Here is a 15,885-nt window from a genome sequence, read left to right as displayed (position 1 = left end):
TTCGCTACAGCTTGAGTACATCCACAGGCACACCTTCGGCACAATCTCGTAGGATTGTTGTAAATAAAATAGGAGCACTGCTGGACAACTGTCATTGAAGTTGTTCACAACATTAAGTGCAGTTTGACTGTATATTCGGGAACATCCTCTTATTGAATATACCAGAGGAACTCAGACTAGCAGTTCACTTTTAGATCTAAATACGAAATATAGGTTCTAGAGTGGGCTCAAGAGAAAGAGGCAGTTAATCAGACCCCATTAGTACCCTTAATTCAAATAATGCTCACACAAAACAAACTAAAGAAGTCTATTCATCGTCCTCTATAGTCGGTCTCCAACAATGCTCCCCACCGGTTCCAACTCTTTTCGGCCGCTGATAGACCGATGCATTCCGATGGTCTGCCTTTGAGGGCATTATAAAACACAAAAACACAGTACTTTTATGAAATACAAAACACCAAAATTTAGCATACCCGCCACTCCCCACGTCATCCTTAATCCGATTTATCCTTGCGATTTCAAACCAAAACATTCAAGGTGTCAGAAATATCGGGTTACCGGGATAGGAATTTTACAAACAATCGCAACTTGCTCTATGACCGGCGCAATCAGCACACCTGGTGCACACTTGTGGCACACTGACAAAAAAGATGACCCAAGATTGGTGTGCGGAGTGACCTACCCCTTGGTAAGATAGATGCCGCAAATGTTGCACAGGATTTGATGGGTAGCGTTAAGTCGAAGACAACAAATCAAGAAGACTGGCAACTTTTCCAGAATCCAAGCGACAGATACAATGGCGCTGCGCTTGAGTGAAGGTGGAAGCAACGCATAGAAAAATGAGCAAATACACAAACCCTTCTTCTCAGGATGTAATCTTTGCTATCAAATTCGTTCGAAGCATTTACCTGTCTCATAGCGTTCGTATGAGAAAATGGAAGAGTTGCCAGTCTTCTTGATTTGTTGTCTTTGGTTAAGTCCAAGGTGGTGAAGGTCAAGGTGAATTTTTGTTGTTAATTTTTTCGAGTACAGTTTTTAGAAGAATTGCTATTTAGAGCCTTATTTTCGGCGAAGTCTCTGAAACTTCATGAACATTCCATTTCTTGGAAGTTTGAAATCTCAGGTCAAGTTTCAGGATATTGTGCAAGAACGATATCGAAATATTAAGATTATTAATAGATTATAACCAAATCCGTTCAAATTTTGCACAGTTGTTGAAGACCATAATACGCATTGATAGAGCAAAGGGGAACAGAGGGTTGTAAATTCGCCCCACCCTAAAATTAATACAAACAAATCTTCTAAAGACACTTTATGGCTAAAATGAAAAAGCTCAGGCTCTAGGAAATAAGTCCACAGTTACAGAACTTAAAACTTGAACGTATTTCATCCACGAAAGTGGTACGTAAATGATCGTCGTTAATTTTTTTTTAATAATTCAGGCTAGGCTTGAAGATCCTGTGACATGATGTTTATGACGATTTGGACAACCTAGAACAACGTCGAATATGTATCGGATTTAGTTAAATACTACTTGGCCGAAAAGTGATCAATCACATTTAAAAAAAATCTAGGCCAACTCGAAAGATCTGCATCAATTTGAGACAAAAATATAGCCAATGACAAGTGAAGGTCAATGATAATGGGTCGAAATTAAAAAACAATGAAAACCAAATGATGACAAATCCATGAAATTTACGACAAATACATCATCAGCGGAAACTAGTTAACCATTTTTTTTTTCGTTTTATTTTCTCGTGTCCAACAGGGTATGAATATTTTCAACTTCTAACCACCAATCGTCCAATCTCTTACCCTTTTGACAGGGTTGACATTTTCGTCGGTTCCCGATGGCCATTCGCTAGCGGTTAGCAATTTACTATCTAAAATCGATGCACCGATTTCTGGCGAGTATTTTCGATTTGATTCGCGAATAAGTTTGTTTACGGGACATCGGGAGTTCGCAGTGAAAGGAAGCACAATAGAGAAGATACAGAAAGAGAGAGATATTAAATAGAGAGAGAGAGAAAGAGAACACCAGATTAGGGATGAATTAGGTTAGTGGGTGTAGTTTTTGTGGGGCTGTGGGTGGGTGCAGTGCCGAATTTTCGGCTTAGTTTGCTCTTTCGTTAGAGAGTTAGAGATTCATTTGTTATAGCAGTTGGGCGCGGTGCTTGACATAGAAGGGTGGGTGTAAATATTTATTTTTTCAGTGTATGACGGGAAGATTCTTGGTCTTGATCGGAGACTAAACGAACACACTAACCTTTCGGCGCGAGGTGAAAGTTGAATAGCATTGACGGATCCATGTCGCCTGGTGTGTTGAGTAACGATGACGTACCTGGTAACTGTGATGTCTGCATACCGTCCCCGTTGCCAGAACCATTTCCTCCTACTCCTGTTCCTGATCCCGTTCCACTTCCACCACCACCACCACCACTACTAACTAGATTCCCTGTGATACCGCCCATGCCGGGACTGAGTACGGAACCGTTACTACTCGGTCCCATTCCGCCATGACTCGGACTGCCAACGACGCCTCCGGCATTTCCACTGTTGGACCCTCCCATTCCTGCCATAACACCACCTCCGCCGCCAGCGTTGGTACCGCCTGCTCCTCCTCCTACTCCTCCTCCACCGGCTCCCATGGGCGACATTCCAATCGGACTTTGCGGTGTTCGTAGGCCGCCCGCTCCACCAACACCGCCACTTGCTGCATTCTGTGCCCTAACCGAGACTACTGCCCTCAACTCTTGTCGGACGTGTTCGGATGTGACCAGCCCACCGTTGTTGGCACCTGCAAGAAGAGTAAACGACCGGGTTTTGCTTCTGATTCTCTCTATCTCTCACAGGCATCTCTTTCTCGCAGCAGATCCATGATCGAAGGAGCACGAGCGTCGCCCGACAGAGAGAAAGAGAGCGTTTGTTTACAGCGGAGTTTATTTACAGCGGATGGTGGGTTGGGTTAGATTACACGCTTACTTAGATGTAAAGACGGATGAGGGTTGGATCAGACATGAGAAAGGTGCTCAATTTTAAGGTGACCAAACCAGTGCCGAATCGGGTGACGTTAGTATGTATGTACACAGGAATGGTATGGTGGATGACAATGCACAGTTGTTAGTTCTTTGTTTTCCGGCATGTATTTATTTTTGATTTTCCCCAGCAGAATGAACAGAACAGGATAGAAGGTATAGTGTTGGTAGTTGAAACGGCCAAATTGATCGAATTGCTCCAAAGGTTTCTGAAATTTCGAAACACGAAAAATCACGACAACACACAACGACAACAAGACAGAAAGTACAGCACATGTATAAAACGGATGAGTAGCAATAAGACGATTGCATTTGATTTTTATAAATGGAATTTGCATATTGATGAGAGTGGGTGCGGCGGCGAAACGGAAGAGACGAAAATGAACTGAGGTACACTGAGGGCGCTCGGTATGTATGTTTATGTGTATATGTTCAACATTGAAATGTGTGCGTGCGGGGGGCGGGTTGATATGTGTATGTGTGTGTGTGGGTGTTTTTAGAGATTTGGTTGGGTGGGTGCTGCTTACCAGCTTGACTGCGATTGAAGTAATCGCCTGGTGAGCCCGCCGTGTGCTGCTGCATTGCGGCATTGTTGAACATCATCCCATAGCCACTAGTATCCGGACCACCGGGTCCATGTCCTCCGTACGAGGGACGTGGCGATCCTGCGGGAAACAGCTCGGTTTAGACCTGTTGTTTGTCTTGACTAATGTTTCCCCCGCGTGTCTTTCTGAATGGTAATGTTTTTGCAATGTTGCTAAACGCGCACCCAGTTCGTTCTTTTACACAGTTATGATTGAAGAAATTTGCTGATCTTGAAATGCAAGTGCAAGGAGCTTGAGGTGTGTAGGAAATTTGGAAATTTTGGCCAATTTTTGATCGTTCAAGGAACCCTCCCGCTCATTCGCTTACGCTAGATTACAGCTCAGATTTTACATCATTCCCGTGAAGCGTGATCGGAAGCATTCGTATTAAATAGCTGTTCGAAGGAAGATAGCGCGCTTTTGGTCGTATTAGAGGAGAAGAGAAACTTACCCGGTAGATGCTGGGTAGCCTGAGGAGGAACGCTGCCCTGTCTTTGGAGCCTCATTTGCTGACTGGCAAAGACAGGATTACCGTAGTTGGGTACGGGGCCGGTATTGGACTGCGAGGGACTTGGTGGTCCGGGGAAACCACTGACATCCACCGTTCCGGCGAACGAACCCTGCCTTGGAGTTCCGGGCGAGTTGAGCGATCGTTGTCGCTGCGGTGCTACGAATTGTCGATTGGGTACAGGTACCGTCTGAAATAGAAGGAACAGTGTTAAACTCCCCTGCTGAAGATTGTGATTGAAAAAACCGCAAAGAGACCTACCGATAGTTGAGCATTGAGCATCGGGTTCTGCTGTTGTATGGATAGGCGGGCATTGGCACTTTGCTGCCACTGCTGTTGCTGTTGTTGCTGCTGTTGTTGTGGAACTTGTTGTGCACTACTGAACGGAGGTTGGCGAGGGGAAAGCTGTTGGCTGCCAGGAATACCTTGCTGGAACCCGGCAGCGACCAGCTGCTGCTGCTGTTGAGGTGACATCCGATGACCCGGATTATTGTTGAAGGGATTGCCTTGGAATCCTGCTTGGTTGAATGTGGTTTGATGGAGTTTACGGTTATTCGAGCGGGTGGTGGAGGGGAACGTACCTGTCTGCTGGGGACTAAGTTGCGTTCGCTGACTGGGACTCAGCTGTTGTTGCATCAGTTGGCTAGGTGAGAAACCGGGACTAAGTTGCGAGTCGGGCACAACGCTGTTGGCTCGCGTTAACGATACGTTCGGAGCGACGGTGTTGTTTAGCAGCGATTCGATGTTCTGCATACCTGGAGTTAATCCCACTGGAAATTAGTAACGAGGGGTTTGTTCAAACATGGGGATTTGCTACGGGGCCTAACATTCTACGACAATAGAAAATACGGAACTCTGCGGGGGTTACTTACGGTTCAGATCGGCATTAGCTGTGGCATTCACCGGTACGACCATCTGCTGCTGCTTCTGCTGTTGGAGCAATCGTTGTCGGTGTTGTTCCTGAAGTATCCGTTCGCGCTGTTGCAGTTTTTGCAAAGTTAAGGCGGCCGGACTCGGAGCACCATTTCCAAGCTGACCAACGCCCGGTCCACCAGGGCCGGACATCCGCATTCGTGGTGACTGGTAGACTGGAGGTGGCGTGAAGTTGGGATTTGGCGTAGTGGGAGTGCCCGGGGTTTGTTGCGACATTTGACCTGGTGAACCAACCGAACCCATCCCGTGTATCGGATATGCCGGAGGACTTCCACTGTACTGCATGGGTGAGGTGACGTTTTCAATCTGCATCAGAGACTTCTGAATTGCATTGATGGCCAGCTTTTCCTGCATATCTTGCTGGCTGGATTGGGCTGGAGTGTTCGATGCCGATGACTCGATCGAACCTAAGAAACTATTGAGTTCGCTATCGGTAAAGTTACCGTCGGGTGCAATATCGATAACGTGGTTAAGTATTTCGTTCAGTTCCGGGTCCCACTCGGGCGTGGCATGGCTGGTGGTCGAAGTGGCCGACGATGGCGTTGCGAACGGACCGCTACCGACCGAGCCGATGCCCGAGTCCTGGATAGCCGGAGAGAAGTTCTGCTGTCGCTGCTGGGCGGCAATCAGCTGTTGTTGGAGCAGGGCCTGTTGCTGCTGCTGCAGGTGCTGGTGGTTGAGGTAGATATCGGATGAAGTAGGTGGCTGTTGCGATTGTGAAGGCATTGCGGATTTGCGCATCTGCTGCATCCGCAGATGGTTCATCTGTTGTATATGCTTCAGATTATTGTTGCTGGTTGTAAGGTTGTTATTGTTGATGGTCTGATTCGGAGCGGTCGAGCTGGATACGTTAACCAACTGGCGTGTCACATTGGAGGTGGGTATGTCGGGTATGATGCGCAGTGGCATATGACTGGGCAGCATCTGGGTCGGTGCTTTGGCCGGATTGGCCAACAACGAGGCCAACATTTTGTTCTTCTCGCGTAGCTTGGACGGTTTGTCATCGGGACGTTTCGCCGGGGCTCCTTCGTCCGGCTCGTTAGAAGGTCGCTTGCGGTCATTACCCTGGAATCGGAGCATCTGCATTAGTTCCTCGTTGCTAGGCTGGACCGGGTGCTCCTTGGGTTCATCCTGCAATGGGGGACAGATTGGTTAGTAATGTGTACAAAAATCATCAAATATCAGAGATCGGCGAGTCGTACTTTGACCTTCTGCAGCTGCCTCAGCAGTTCACTCGACCGGTTCCGCGTCTCCGCATCATCGTCATCGCTTTTCTCGTTGAGCAGCTACGGAGAAGAAAATGAGGGTTTTCAGTTAGAGACCGATTGGAATTGAACATCTCCTTTTCCGTCACTCAGTCAGTTACAAGAAGCATGGTTGGTAATTATAATGCAGGTAACAAATGTTCTATCAAAAGATATATGTGCTAAATCAGAAACAATTCAAGCAAACTTTCAAAGTGGGAGCTCACAGAGAGTCAAAATCTGCGTGGAATAAAATAAAATATTCAAAATAGTTGTGAGGAAGGAATCGGTTCTATGTGCAAACATGGATAGAAATAGACCGTTTAGACATGTCAAAGCACCGCACGGCACTGCTAGGTTCTGGTTCTTAAGTGATTCGTTAGGCAGCGGCTTTTTCTTTGCGTTGACATGCCTGGCAGTCAGAGGAGGAGAAGGAGAAGAAAGGAGAGCTAGAGAGACAGCCTACCTGCAATAGCATATTATTGCTACCAGACTTGATTTCATTGCCTGGCGGACGGATGCCCCCCAAGCCACCACCCTGCGACTGACTCTGGGCTCTAACTGACTGAGGTAAACGTTGCGAAAGAGTTGCGGTACTTAATTTATTTCCATTACTATCCTTATCTTCTTCGGAATTTAGCAAGCCCTACAAGTATACAGAAGTTGTTTTTTTGGGAATGGAGTGCGGTACAGGTAATCGAACGGTGCACGATTTTTTTTGGGTTTGAAGTCGCGCATAGGAAGGACAGACTGTGATTTGTGCGGATGATGGAAGGATAATTATGCTACGGGAGTCGGCAGTGATTGAATTTTGATGGAAATATCGGCTGAAGAAGAGTAGGGATAGAACTAGAGCTTAGATTCCATAAGATGATGGCCTGGGTCGGTCGGGATCGCATTTGAGCGTGGCGTTTTCAAGGTTCGAGAGGTTTTTCCCCTCACGAAATCAGTGCAAATTAATAACAAGAGAGGGGGCTCTCTAAACTGTCGACGTGGTATGTAGACATCCAAAAAAATCGGTTCTTCAGAAGAACAAAACGAGTTGAATTTTAAAGTATCTTAAGGTAAACAGTGTTACCAAACACGGCTTCAGATGCTAAAAAATCCATCCAAATTCAAAGAAAAAAGATTAAGCTATTGACCTTTTTCCGTTTCCGCCGCAGATTATCCAGACCTCTTTGAAAACCAGAAATCCATGAACATCAAGAATTCTCGGGATTCAAGAAATCTCCATGAACTTCAGAAATTTCCAGGACTTCCAAAACTTTCGAAACCACACGAAACGTTTTCAATTTCAGCAGTATAATTTCTCCGGAAAAAGCTTCGATTTCTCGGAATCTCATGAACTCCCAGAGTTCGTGGTACTCTGAGGATTCCATATTAATTTAGACGCTTCCAGAATTCCGGGAACTTCCCACATTTTAAAAACATCGGGAACTCCAGGAAATGGCGAAATCCTTTGAACACACTAATTCTTAAAGTCCGGCAGTCCGCTAGCGAAATTTCGTAAACTGCGTATTTTTTTGGAGTTTGCAATAATCCGGAATACTGCAATATCTGAAGAATTATGTTAGGAGTTTCGTTAGCTCCGAAAAATTTAAATTTCAAATATTATAAAAAAAACCCGGAAAAAATGTTCTTTATATTGCTATAGTTCTAAAATTACAGGAAGTTTATGGAACTCCTCTCAAACATTTTGGGAAAATTTTGTTAAATTTCAGACTTGCTTAAACGTCCGACAGCTTCTTGCGTCGGGAACTCTAAAAACAGATTGAGAATTCAGAGGCTCCTAAGACAAAAGTTACGAAAGTTCTGGAAATTTCGATCATACAGTTCCTAGGGTTTAGCAGTAAAAAATGCATTAGTTCCTGGGCGTTCCACGGGCTGCAAGAATTACGAAAATTATAGGAGCTCAGGGAATTTCGGGAATTTCCTGAGCTACGAGAGCTCGTTAAGTTTGATAAACTCTAAAATTTTCATGTCTTGAAGAATTTTATGAGCTGCTGCAGTTTCGGCAGCATTGGGAATTGCTTGTATTCCTTCAGTTCTAGGAGTTCAAATAGTACTGGGAGTGTTTGGAGAGTTACTAGAGCTCCTGGAACAGTTCAGGAGTTATTCATTTTTAGAATAATCATGAAGTATTTGGAAAGATCAAGACATTTTTTAGAGTTTCGAATGATCCGGAAGTTTCAGACATTCTGAGAGCTAATGTAGTTGTGGGAGTTTTCGGAGTTCTTTGTACATGGCGGAGATTCAGTAGATCTAGGACTCTTGGGTGTATCGACATTCCTAAATTTTCAGGAGTTCCAGCGAATGTTGAAAACCTTTGAAAAGCACTAGAAATTCATAGAATTTGAAGAGTTGAGATAGATGCTTAGGATCCATCCAAGCTCGTGAAATTCTTGAAGACTTCTAAATGCTGCTATAGTCCCGGAAGTGTTGCGAACTTCTTGGATTCTAGCAGCTCTAGGAGTTCAAAATATGCCGGAAGTTTTTGGAGCGTAACTTGAGTTCCTAAAGCTCTCAGAGATCTTACAATTCAGCGATTCATAATTCACAAATGTTCCAAAAAGTTGTTGGGAATTTCTGTGAGTTTGTGTAGTTCCCATAGCTCATGCAGTTCGTAGGATTTCACGGAGTTCAGTTGGTCTTGGATTTTTGCTTCTAGCAGAGCTTTATGAGTTACAGCAGGTACAAAGCAGTTGGGAATGTCTTGCCTTACTCTAGCTCTAGGAGTTTTTGGAGAGCTACTAAAGTTCCTGGAGTTCCGACAGCTTCAGGATGTGTTGAGTTATAAAAGTTTAGAAAAGTCATTGGAAAGATCCAGCAATTACCGAATTTAAGAAAGTTTTATAAGTTTACAGATCTGAGAGTTTTAGGAGCTCCGATGGTTTACGCAGATCTTGATACATCCTAGAGTGCCAGTTGATCTTGGATCCTGGATATTTCTAAATTGTAGGAGTTTTACAGAAAATCCTAGCGATCCTTGAGCTACATGGAATTTTTAAGGTTTTAGGAGCACTAGCAATAATCGGTAGAATTTATAGAGTTAGAAGAGATGCTTAAGTACTACAAACTCTCGGGAATTTCTTGAATGCCTCTATAAGCTGATACAGTTCTGGCAGAACTGCGAGCTTCAAGGATGCCTACAGCTCAAGGACTTTAAAAGGTGCCAGAAGTTTTCAGAGTGTAACTGAAGTTCCCAAGCTTTCAGAGGTTTTACAATTCAGAGAGTATCATAATTTCTGGAGTTCACAAAGTTTATACAGCTCGTACCATTTCCCAGGCCTGGAGTATCAGTAGGTCTTAGATCATCGGAAGTACCAACATTCCTAAATTCCAGGAGTTCCGAGAATTTAGGCAGTTCCTAGTTCCTAGCTCGTGGAACAGCTGCAAGGACTTTTGAAGGTTTCGTTAGCACTAGGAGTTTATAGAATTTCAATATTTGGGAGAGGCGCTTGAGTTCAGAAAGCTCTGACCTTTTCGGAAATTTTATGAGCTGCTGTAGTTCCAGAAGAATTGCAAGTTTCTTGGATTCCTGCAGTACTAAGAGTTCAAATGCTAGCGGAAGTTTTTGGAGGGAAACTAGAGCTCCTAAAGCTTCCAGAGTTCTTTCATCTCAGAGAGTTTCATGATTTCCAGAAGTTTCACAATGTTGCATGAATTTTCAGAGAGTTACTATTGAAGCAGTATGACCTTGCGGATCTTAAGAATAATATACATTTGGCGGCTACCGTAGAGTTCTACCGCTGCTGACAAAGTTCTACCACCGTCCATCAGTACGAAGTGCCCTTATTTCGTGGAGTTTCGAATGTGTGGGCAGTTCATAGTATCTAAGAGCAAAACTTGCTGAAGTTTTTGGAGGTTTCAAGTTGCAAAGAATTAAGAAAAAAAAATAGGAGTTCTGTAAGATTCTGCAATTTTACGAGTTACGAGGTTCTCTCAAGCTCCCAAATTGTCGGGCAATTTTCGAAAAGTTCTGTCAGCTGATGCAATTCTGGGAATACTAGAACTTTACGGATTCACTGCAGTTTCATGATTTCTTAATGCACCGATAGTTTTTGAACAGTTAATTGAGCTTCTGGAGCTCTCAGAGTTCCGACAATTGAAGGAGTTTCATGAGATTTTGAAGTTTCCAAGAAATTTTATGAATTTCGGAAGCTCCTGAAATTCCATCAACTTAGTTTCGAGAAGTTTCGGTAGTTCTGAGAGATTGTAGTTTTGGAATGTGTACGGACTTCACAGAGTTTTAGGAGATCCGAAAGTTTATGCAGTTCTTAGTACATTCAGTAGTTTCAGCTGGTCGTGGATTTCCGGGAAATTTGAGAGCACCGGCAAAGCCATAGTTTTGAATTTATCGAAATTCTGGATGTTTCAGGAATTTTGAGAGATTTAGGAGTTCCGATTGCTTAGACAGTTTTTCGTACCAGTGATGAACCAGCCCACGACTGAAAATTACTTAAATAAAGTTGGAAAATAAAGTTACTCGTACCCTGTATTAAAAATCCTTGAGGTTAAAGGAGCTGCATAAATTGCGAATGATATTCATGTTCCATAAGCACTCACATTTTTGGGAAGTTCTTCCAGAGTTCTGTGAGCTTTTTCTGTTTCAGTAGTACCGGTAGTTTCCAGATTTCTTGCAGCTCCAAGAGCTTCAATAGTATCGGATTGTGATTGTTTATTGTGTTCCATTGGCACTCCGAGTTTTGGCAGTTTATGGACTATCTTGAGTATCATAAGTACTGAAAATAAGTTGGGAAATACTGAGACAGCTACAGTTCCATTTAATATCGTAGTTGAGAATCATTTCTGAGTATCAAGAGATTCTGAAGTTTCGGGAAATCATTGAGACCAGGCAGTTCTTAGTACCTGTCGGAATTTCGGAAGATCTGAGTATTTTGTGGATTTATTGTACTCTCGATGTTGGTAGTACCGAAGCTTTGAGTGTTTCAGGAGATACGAAAGTGGTTTGTACTTTGTTCCAGTATTCAGGATTTCCGGGAAATTCTTTGTGATCGATTTTGAGAGTACTGACATAACCAAAATTTCAAATTTCCCAAGATTTCGAAAGTTTCAAGAATTGCATGAGTTTCTGGAGATTCAAAAGTTGGACAGCTCTTACTCAACAAACAATTTGAGCTGACTTAATGCTGAATAAGCTATTGTTGAAGAAGCATTGTTTAGCTGAATACAATCTTATTAAACTTTCAATGTCCGTTGGGTCGCATCCAGTAGTAAAAGTTAAAGAAATTCCTGGGGTTATAGGATTTGCAAATGATTGACAAAGGATTAGAAGTTATGGGAATTTATGAAACTACAAAACTTGCGGGAATTTTGAGGCAACCTGACGTAGTTCAAAAGTTCCGTGATTTCCGGCACAGGTCGGGAGTTCTCGTTATTTGGGATCTCTTTGAGTTCTGAGAATACGATCTTGAAAAACAATTACATATATTTCAAATTCGTTGAGCTGCCCCCTTTGGAGTATGGAATTCCTGGAGCTCCCGCTGTTCTGGGGACTCGTGAAACACTTAGAAGTCAAGGAATTTCTGGAATTCCCAGTTCTACCAGAAATGCTGTCTTCATGTCTGTTCTGATATCTTACAATTTCAAGAACTGCAGGAGCATCAGGAGATCCCGTTTCTCATGTAAATATTGGAACTCTCGGTATTCTCTGACTTCCTCGAATCCCATTTTACAATGCGCTCGAACATCCAGGATCTCCAAGGTCAGTGGAATGATAAAAAAATATGCAGATCTACGAAATTTTCGTAAGTTATTAGAGTCTCGAGAGTATCAGGAGCTCTTCACGAATTTTTTCAGAATTCCCGAACTTTCATGCGTTCCGACAGTTCCCAGTGTTTGAGAATTCTTGGACCGAGAGTTTGTGCTATTCACGTTAGCTCGATCAGAATCCTTTCGGAGTACACCTTCAGAAAGCGAAGTGCAATCTCTCATTCCTCTAACGCAAAGTTCAGAGTCACGATCTGGATGCCAACCGACCCATTTCCCATACACACCTATAACCTAATACTTTAGTTACAAGCACTGGCGTTATTAGAGCACACAGAGCCACCCTTCACCTTGGGACCACACGAAAAAGAGGGTAGACACCTACCTTCAGGATCCGATTCGGATTCCGGTGGTCATGGTCCATATCCATACCAGACGAGGACGAGGCATTTGAGTGAGGTCGTTTGGTTGTCAGTAGATTACGCAATCGCTCTGAGTCGTGTGAGGCCTGCTGCTGCTGTTGTTGTTGCTGCTGCTGCTGTTGCTGCTGTGCCTGTTGCTGTTGCAGTTGCTGTTGCTGCTGCTGCTGTTGAAGAATTTGCTCTTGGATTTTCTCCTTGTCATCGAACGGAAACTGGAAGCTGTTGCCACCGAATGGACCAGCATTGTTGTTGGTCATACTGTTGTTGTTATTGTTGTTGTTAACCTGTTGGTTGGTGTTGTTGTTCGAGGGAGAAGGTTGCCCTCCGGCACTGCTGGCATGGTATGGAGTCAGCGGCGAGGGGCACATCGGAGCCGCGGCCGGACTGTACGCCGTCACCGATGGAGGCCGTGGAGTGCTGACCGGTGTTACGCTGGTTCGTGAATCTGGCCTCGAGTCCCAGGAGACGCCGACTGACTCCATTTCGTATGTGGAATGTGGAAATTCGAAATCAAACTCCGATGGGTAGAAGCCTGAACCATCCAAGGAGTTTATATTACTTCTAGGTGAAACTACTGATCCTAGTGCTCCTGGGAGGCCACTGGATCCACCTGGTCCCCCGGATCCTGCACCGTTCCCACCACCTCCGTTTAATATACTGGACATTAGCGGTCCGCCCATGTTGCTAACTCCTTGGGTGATCTGCTGAAGTTGACGGGCCGTACTACTGCTGCCACTACCACTAGTCGCACTGCCACCGCTTCCTCCACTACTAGTACTAGGCATCGCTAGACCGGACGACGAAGACGACGACGGGTTGTTCAAGCCACTCTCCACCATGGCGATCTCGTTGTCGTTGAGGATCGTGTGAATGGCCATGACAAAGTCCGGTTCGCTCGGTTTGTTGCTACGGAATAATCTCGTCTGGGCTTTGACGTGAACGTATACGTCCGGTCCGCCCAGACGCAACCGGTACGACGAAACCTGTGCGGCTCCGTTTGCATTCATCACATTCTGGAGGTGTTCGCTCAGCCGGGGCCGATCCTGGAAGTGGCAGAGATCGTGGATTGACCGTACAGTCTCTTTGGTTAGATATCCCATGAATTGTTTCCTCAGCGTCGCTGCATCAAAGTCTGCGGAAAGAGAGCACATGGTTACCGAGCAATGATCTATGATGGTTCAGGAGTACTTACCGATGACGGCGCCAGTCATGTCCAGCTTGAGCGTCAGCTGCTCGTCCAGCGTCTGTGGCATAGTGTGGCTCTCGATGGCAGGGCCCTGATGGTGTTCGTCCTCTGGTAGTGTGATTAGGCAAAGCACCGACGACGACTCGGTGTCGGTATCATCCTTTACGGGAGCGGAAATGATAAGCAGGTCCTTGTACTTTTCCTGGCGTTGCTGCTTCTGCTCGATTGTATCGTTGGCACTCTCCGGTGCCTTCAGTAGCCAGCGAATCTTCGTCCGGATCGTTCGCTTTGGTGGCTGTAGAAACTGCAAGAAGTGGAAATTATGATCTTGGAAATGCAATTAAACTGTCAAGTTACGTACCTCATTTTGATCCCAGTTTAGCTCAAACGAATTCTTATTTAATATAGGACTCAACTTTGAATGATCACCAGTATGCAGGTACGAATAGATAGACTGTCCGTGCAGCTCGGTACGGGTGTAGTGCAGCACGTCCAGCACGTTGTCGGTGGCACATTCGATGACGCCCTCCGAGTTGATCTCGAGAAGGACCCAGCCGACGTTGGAGATGTAGTACTTGACCGCCTCGAAATAGGCCGACTTTTCCGGTGAGTGTCCGTTGACGGACGGTTCCGGTAGTGGGGGTTCGGTCGACGATACCTCACCCTGCTGGACCGGATGCAGCTTGCAGGAGTCGCTGCAATCGGGCGAACACTTGGAGCAACGGTTCGATCCGGTCAGGTCCCGGTTGCCTTGCTCCAACAAACGGCGAAACTGTAAACAAACAAGAAATCGCAATTAGTACCGCTGTTACCTGGCCGGTGCTGCTGCTAAGTGCTTCTTATCAATTCTGTACCAGCCCCGAATGAATGGTGTTGGTGCACTTGTCGGGGCTGGTTTATTCTTGGCCACAAAAACAAAAATTACATAATCCTCTAATTTACGCGATTTGACTCGCGAGTCAGGCGCGAGGAGTGGAGTTCTCCTTTCCTCTGTTATTTTTTTTTATTTTTTCATTCGTCACACAAACGGCATGAGTAGGTATAGCCTATATGGGAAGCGTCTCTACAGAAGAGTCTGCCAGTGAAGCGGTCGATTTCGCTTTATCAAAACCGAGTTCGTTTCTGGATGGAGCAAAAACAAAAGTGCATCCCATCCCTCCTGGACCTCCCTTGCTACCCACCTACCTACTCCGTGACGGCGTGCGACGATGATAACACCAACATTGGACAGGAGGAGTGCGACCGAGAGGATTATTAATAAGTCGGCATGCGTTGCAGCAACAGGAGGTAGGCACATGTATGGCATAGATAGATAGAGCGTGTGATGCATTGGTATATTATAATCCGTTTGTGTTTTCGACCAAGTTCGGTTGATTCGCACATTGTTGCTTTACTGGAGGAGGTGGAAGGGACGAGAGGACAGGGAATTGATTGAAATTGTGTTTACGTTCAGAAGACGTGCGAGAATCGGGTGAAAAGCAGGAACGAATATTTTTGGCGAATATGTTTTTTTGGTGCTCTGTTTACTTTCGACAGGTAGAGGGTAAGTGATTCAAAATTTTGATTATATTAACGATTCAAACACACCATAATTCGTTTTATTCATTGTGTTTACTTTTATGCTTTGTTCAAACGGGTGACAAATTGTAACACAAATAATATCAATAATTTTGATGATACCTACAAGTATTAAACTCGGTTGAGGTTTATAGGAGAAAGTTCAAACTGCATTTAAATAATGCATTTGTACGTACAATTGAAATTAACTCATCAAATTATTTCTATGACCGCATGGTCACCATTATCTTTTGAATTTTTATGGAACATTTCTTGACCAGTATTTGAAAATGATAGAATACCAAAACCACGATATCGTGCAAAGTAACTGCCACTCGCCAAAGCCAGGAAAGCGGCTCCACCTGGACTTTGTATATCGAACTCTTCAACCCATGTACCGGGAGCAAAGGCTTTACTTCCCTTCAGAAGATAGACGTGACCTCAGAAAATTTCATCTACTTCAGCTGGGATTGATCCCAGCCAAGACCCACTGGAATGAGAGGCAAAGAAACTTGCCACTCAACCATTAAGACCATAAGAGTTGTCGATAGTTTTGCGAAAACGATCTTACCGATAACATATCGTTATCATCAACGCATTTCTGACAATTTTGATGGTTTTCCTAGGATTCGACCACATAGTGGAATATCTTGAGAGCAGAATAAATTACCCTTGTTGCATCCACA

At 44.6% G+C, this 15,885-nt stretch overlaps 1 protein-coding gene across 6 annotated transcripts in view; it reads right to left on the bottom strand.

Annotated features, from left to right (window-relative positions):
* tai (taiman) overlaps window positions 1-15,885 on the bottom strand; it is a 64,678-nt gene that overhangs the window by 12,204 nt on the left and 36,589 nt on the right. The window contains exons 3-12 of one of the 6 annotated variants that reach the window (XM_065237981.1): window positions 14,004-14,414; window positions 13,649-13,946; window positions 12,420-13,588; window positions 6,263-6,346; window positions 5,000-6,191; window positions 4,709-4,897; window positions 4,389-4,642; window positions 4,071-4,317; window positions 3,563-3,700; window positions 2,267-2,797 (exon numbers count right to left, since the gene is read on the bottom strand). In XM_065237981.1, coding sequence (XP_065094053.1) covers window positions 2,267-2,797; window positions 3,563-3,700; window positions 4,071-4,317; window positions 4,389-4,642; window positions 4,709-4,897; window positions 5,000-6,191; window positions 6,263-6,346; window positions 12,420-13,588; window positions 13,649-13,946; window positions 14,004-14,414 — 4,513 coding nt within the window. Of the gene's footprint in view, window positions 1-2,266; window positions 2,798-3,562; window positions 3,701-4,070; window positions 4,318-4,388; window positions 4,898-4,999; window positions 6,192-6,262; window positions 6,347-12,419; window positions 13,589-13,648; window positions 13,947-14,003; window positions 14,415-15,885 lie in introns of all 6 variants that reach the window. The other 5 variants (XM_065237980.1, XM_065237982.1, XM_065237984.1 and 2 more) reach the window with 5 other exon arrangements.

Source organism: Ochlerotatus camptorhynchus, unplaced genomic scaffold (assembly GCF_037179485.1).
Source record: "Ochlerotatus camptorhynchus isolate MF236.1 unplaced genomic scaffold, CSIRO-AGI_Acam_v1.1 ptg000670l, whole genome shotgun sequence".
Lineage (NCBI taxonomy): Eukaryota > Metazoa > Arthropoda > Insecta > Diptera > Culicidae > Ochlerotatus > Ochlerotatus camptorhynchus.
The sequence above is the reverse complement of the archived record's forward strand: the minus strand, read 5'-3'. Positions and strand labels throughout refer to the sequence as shown.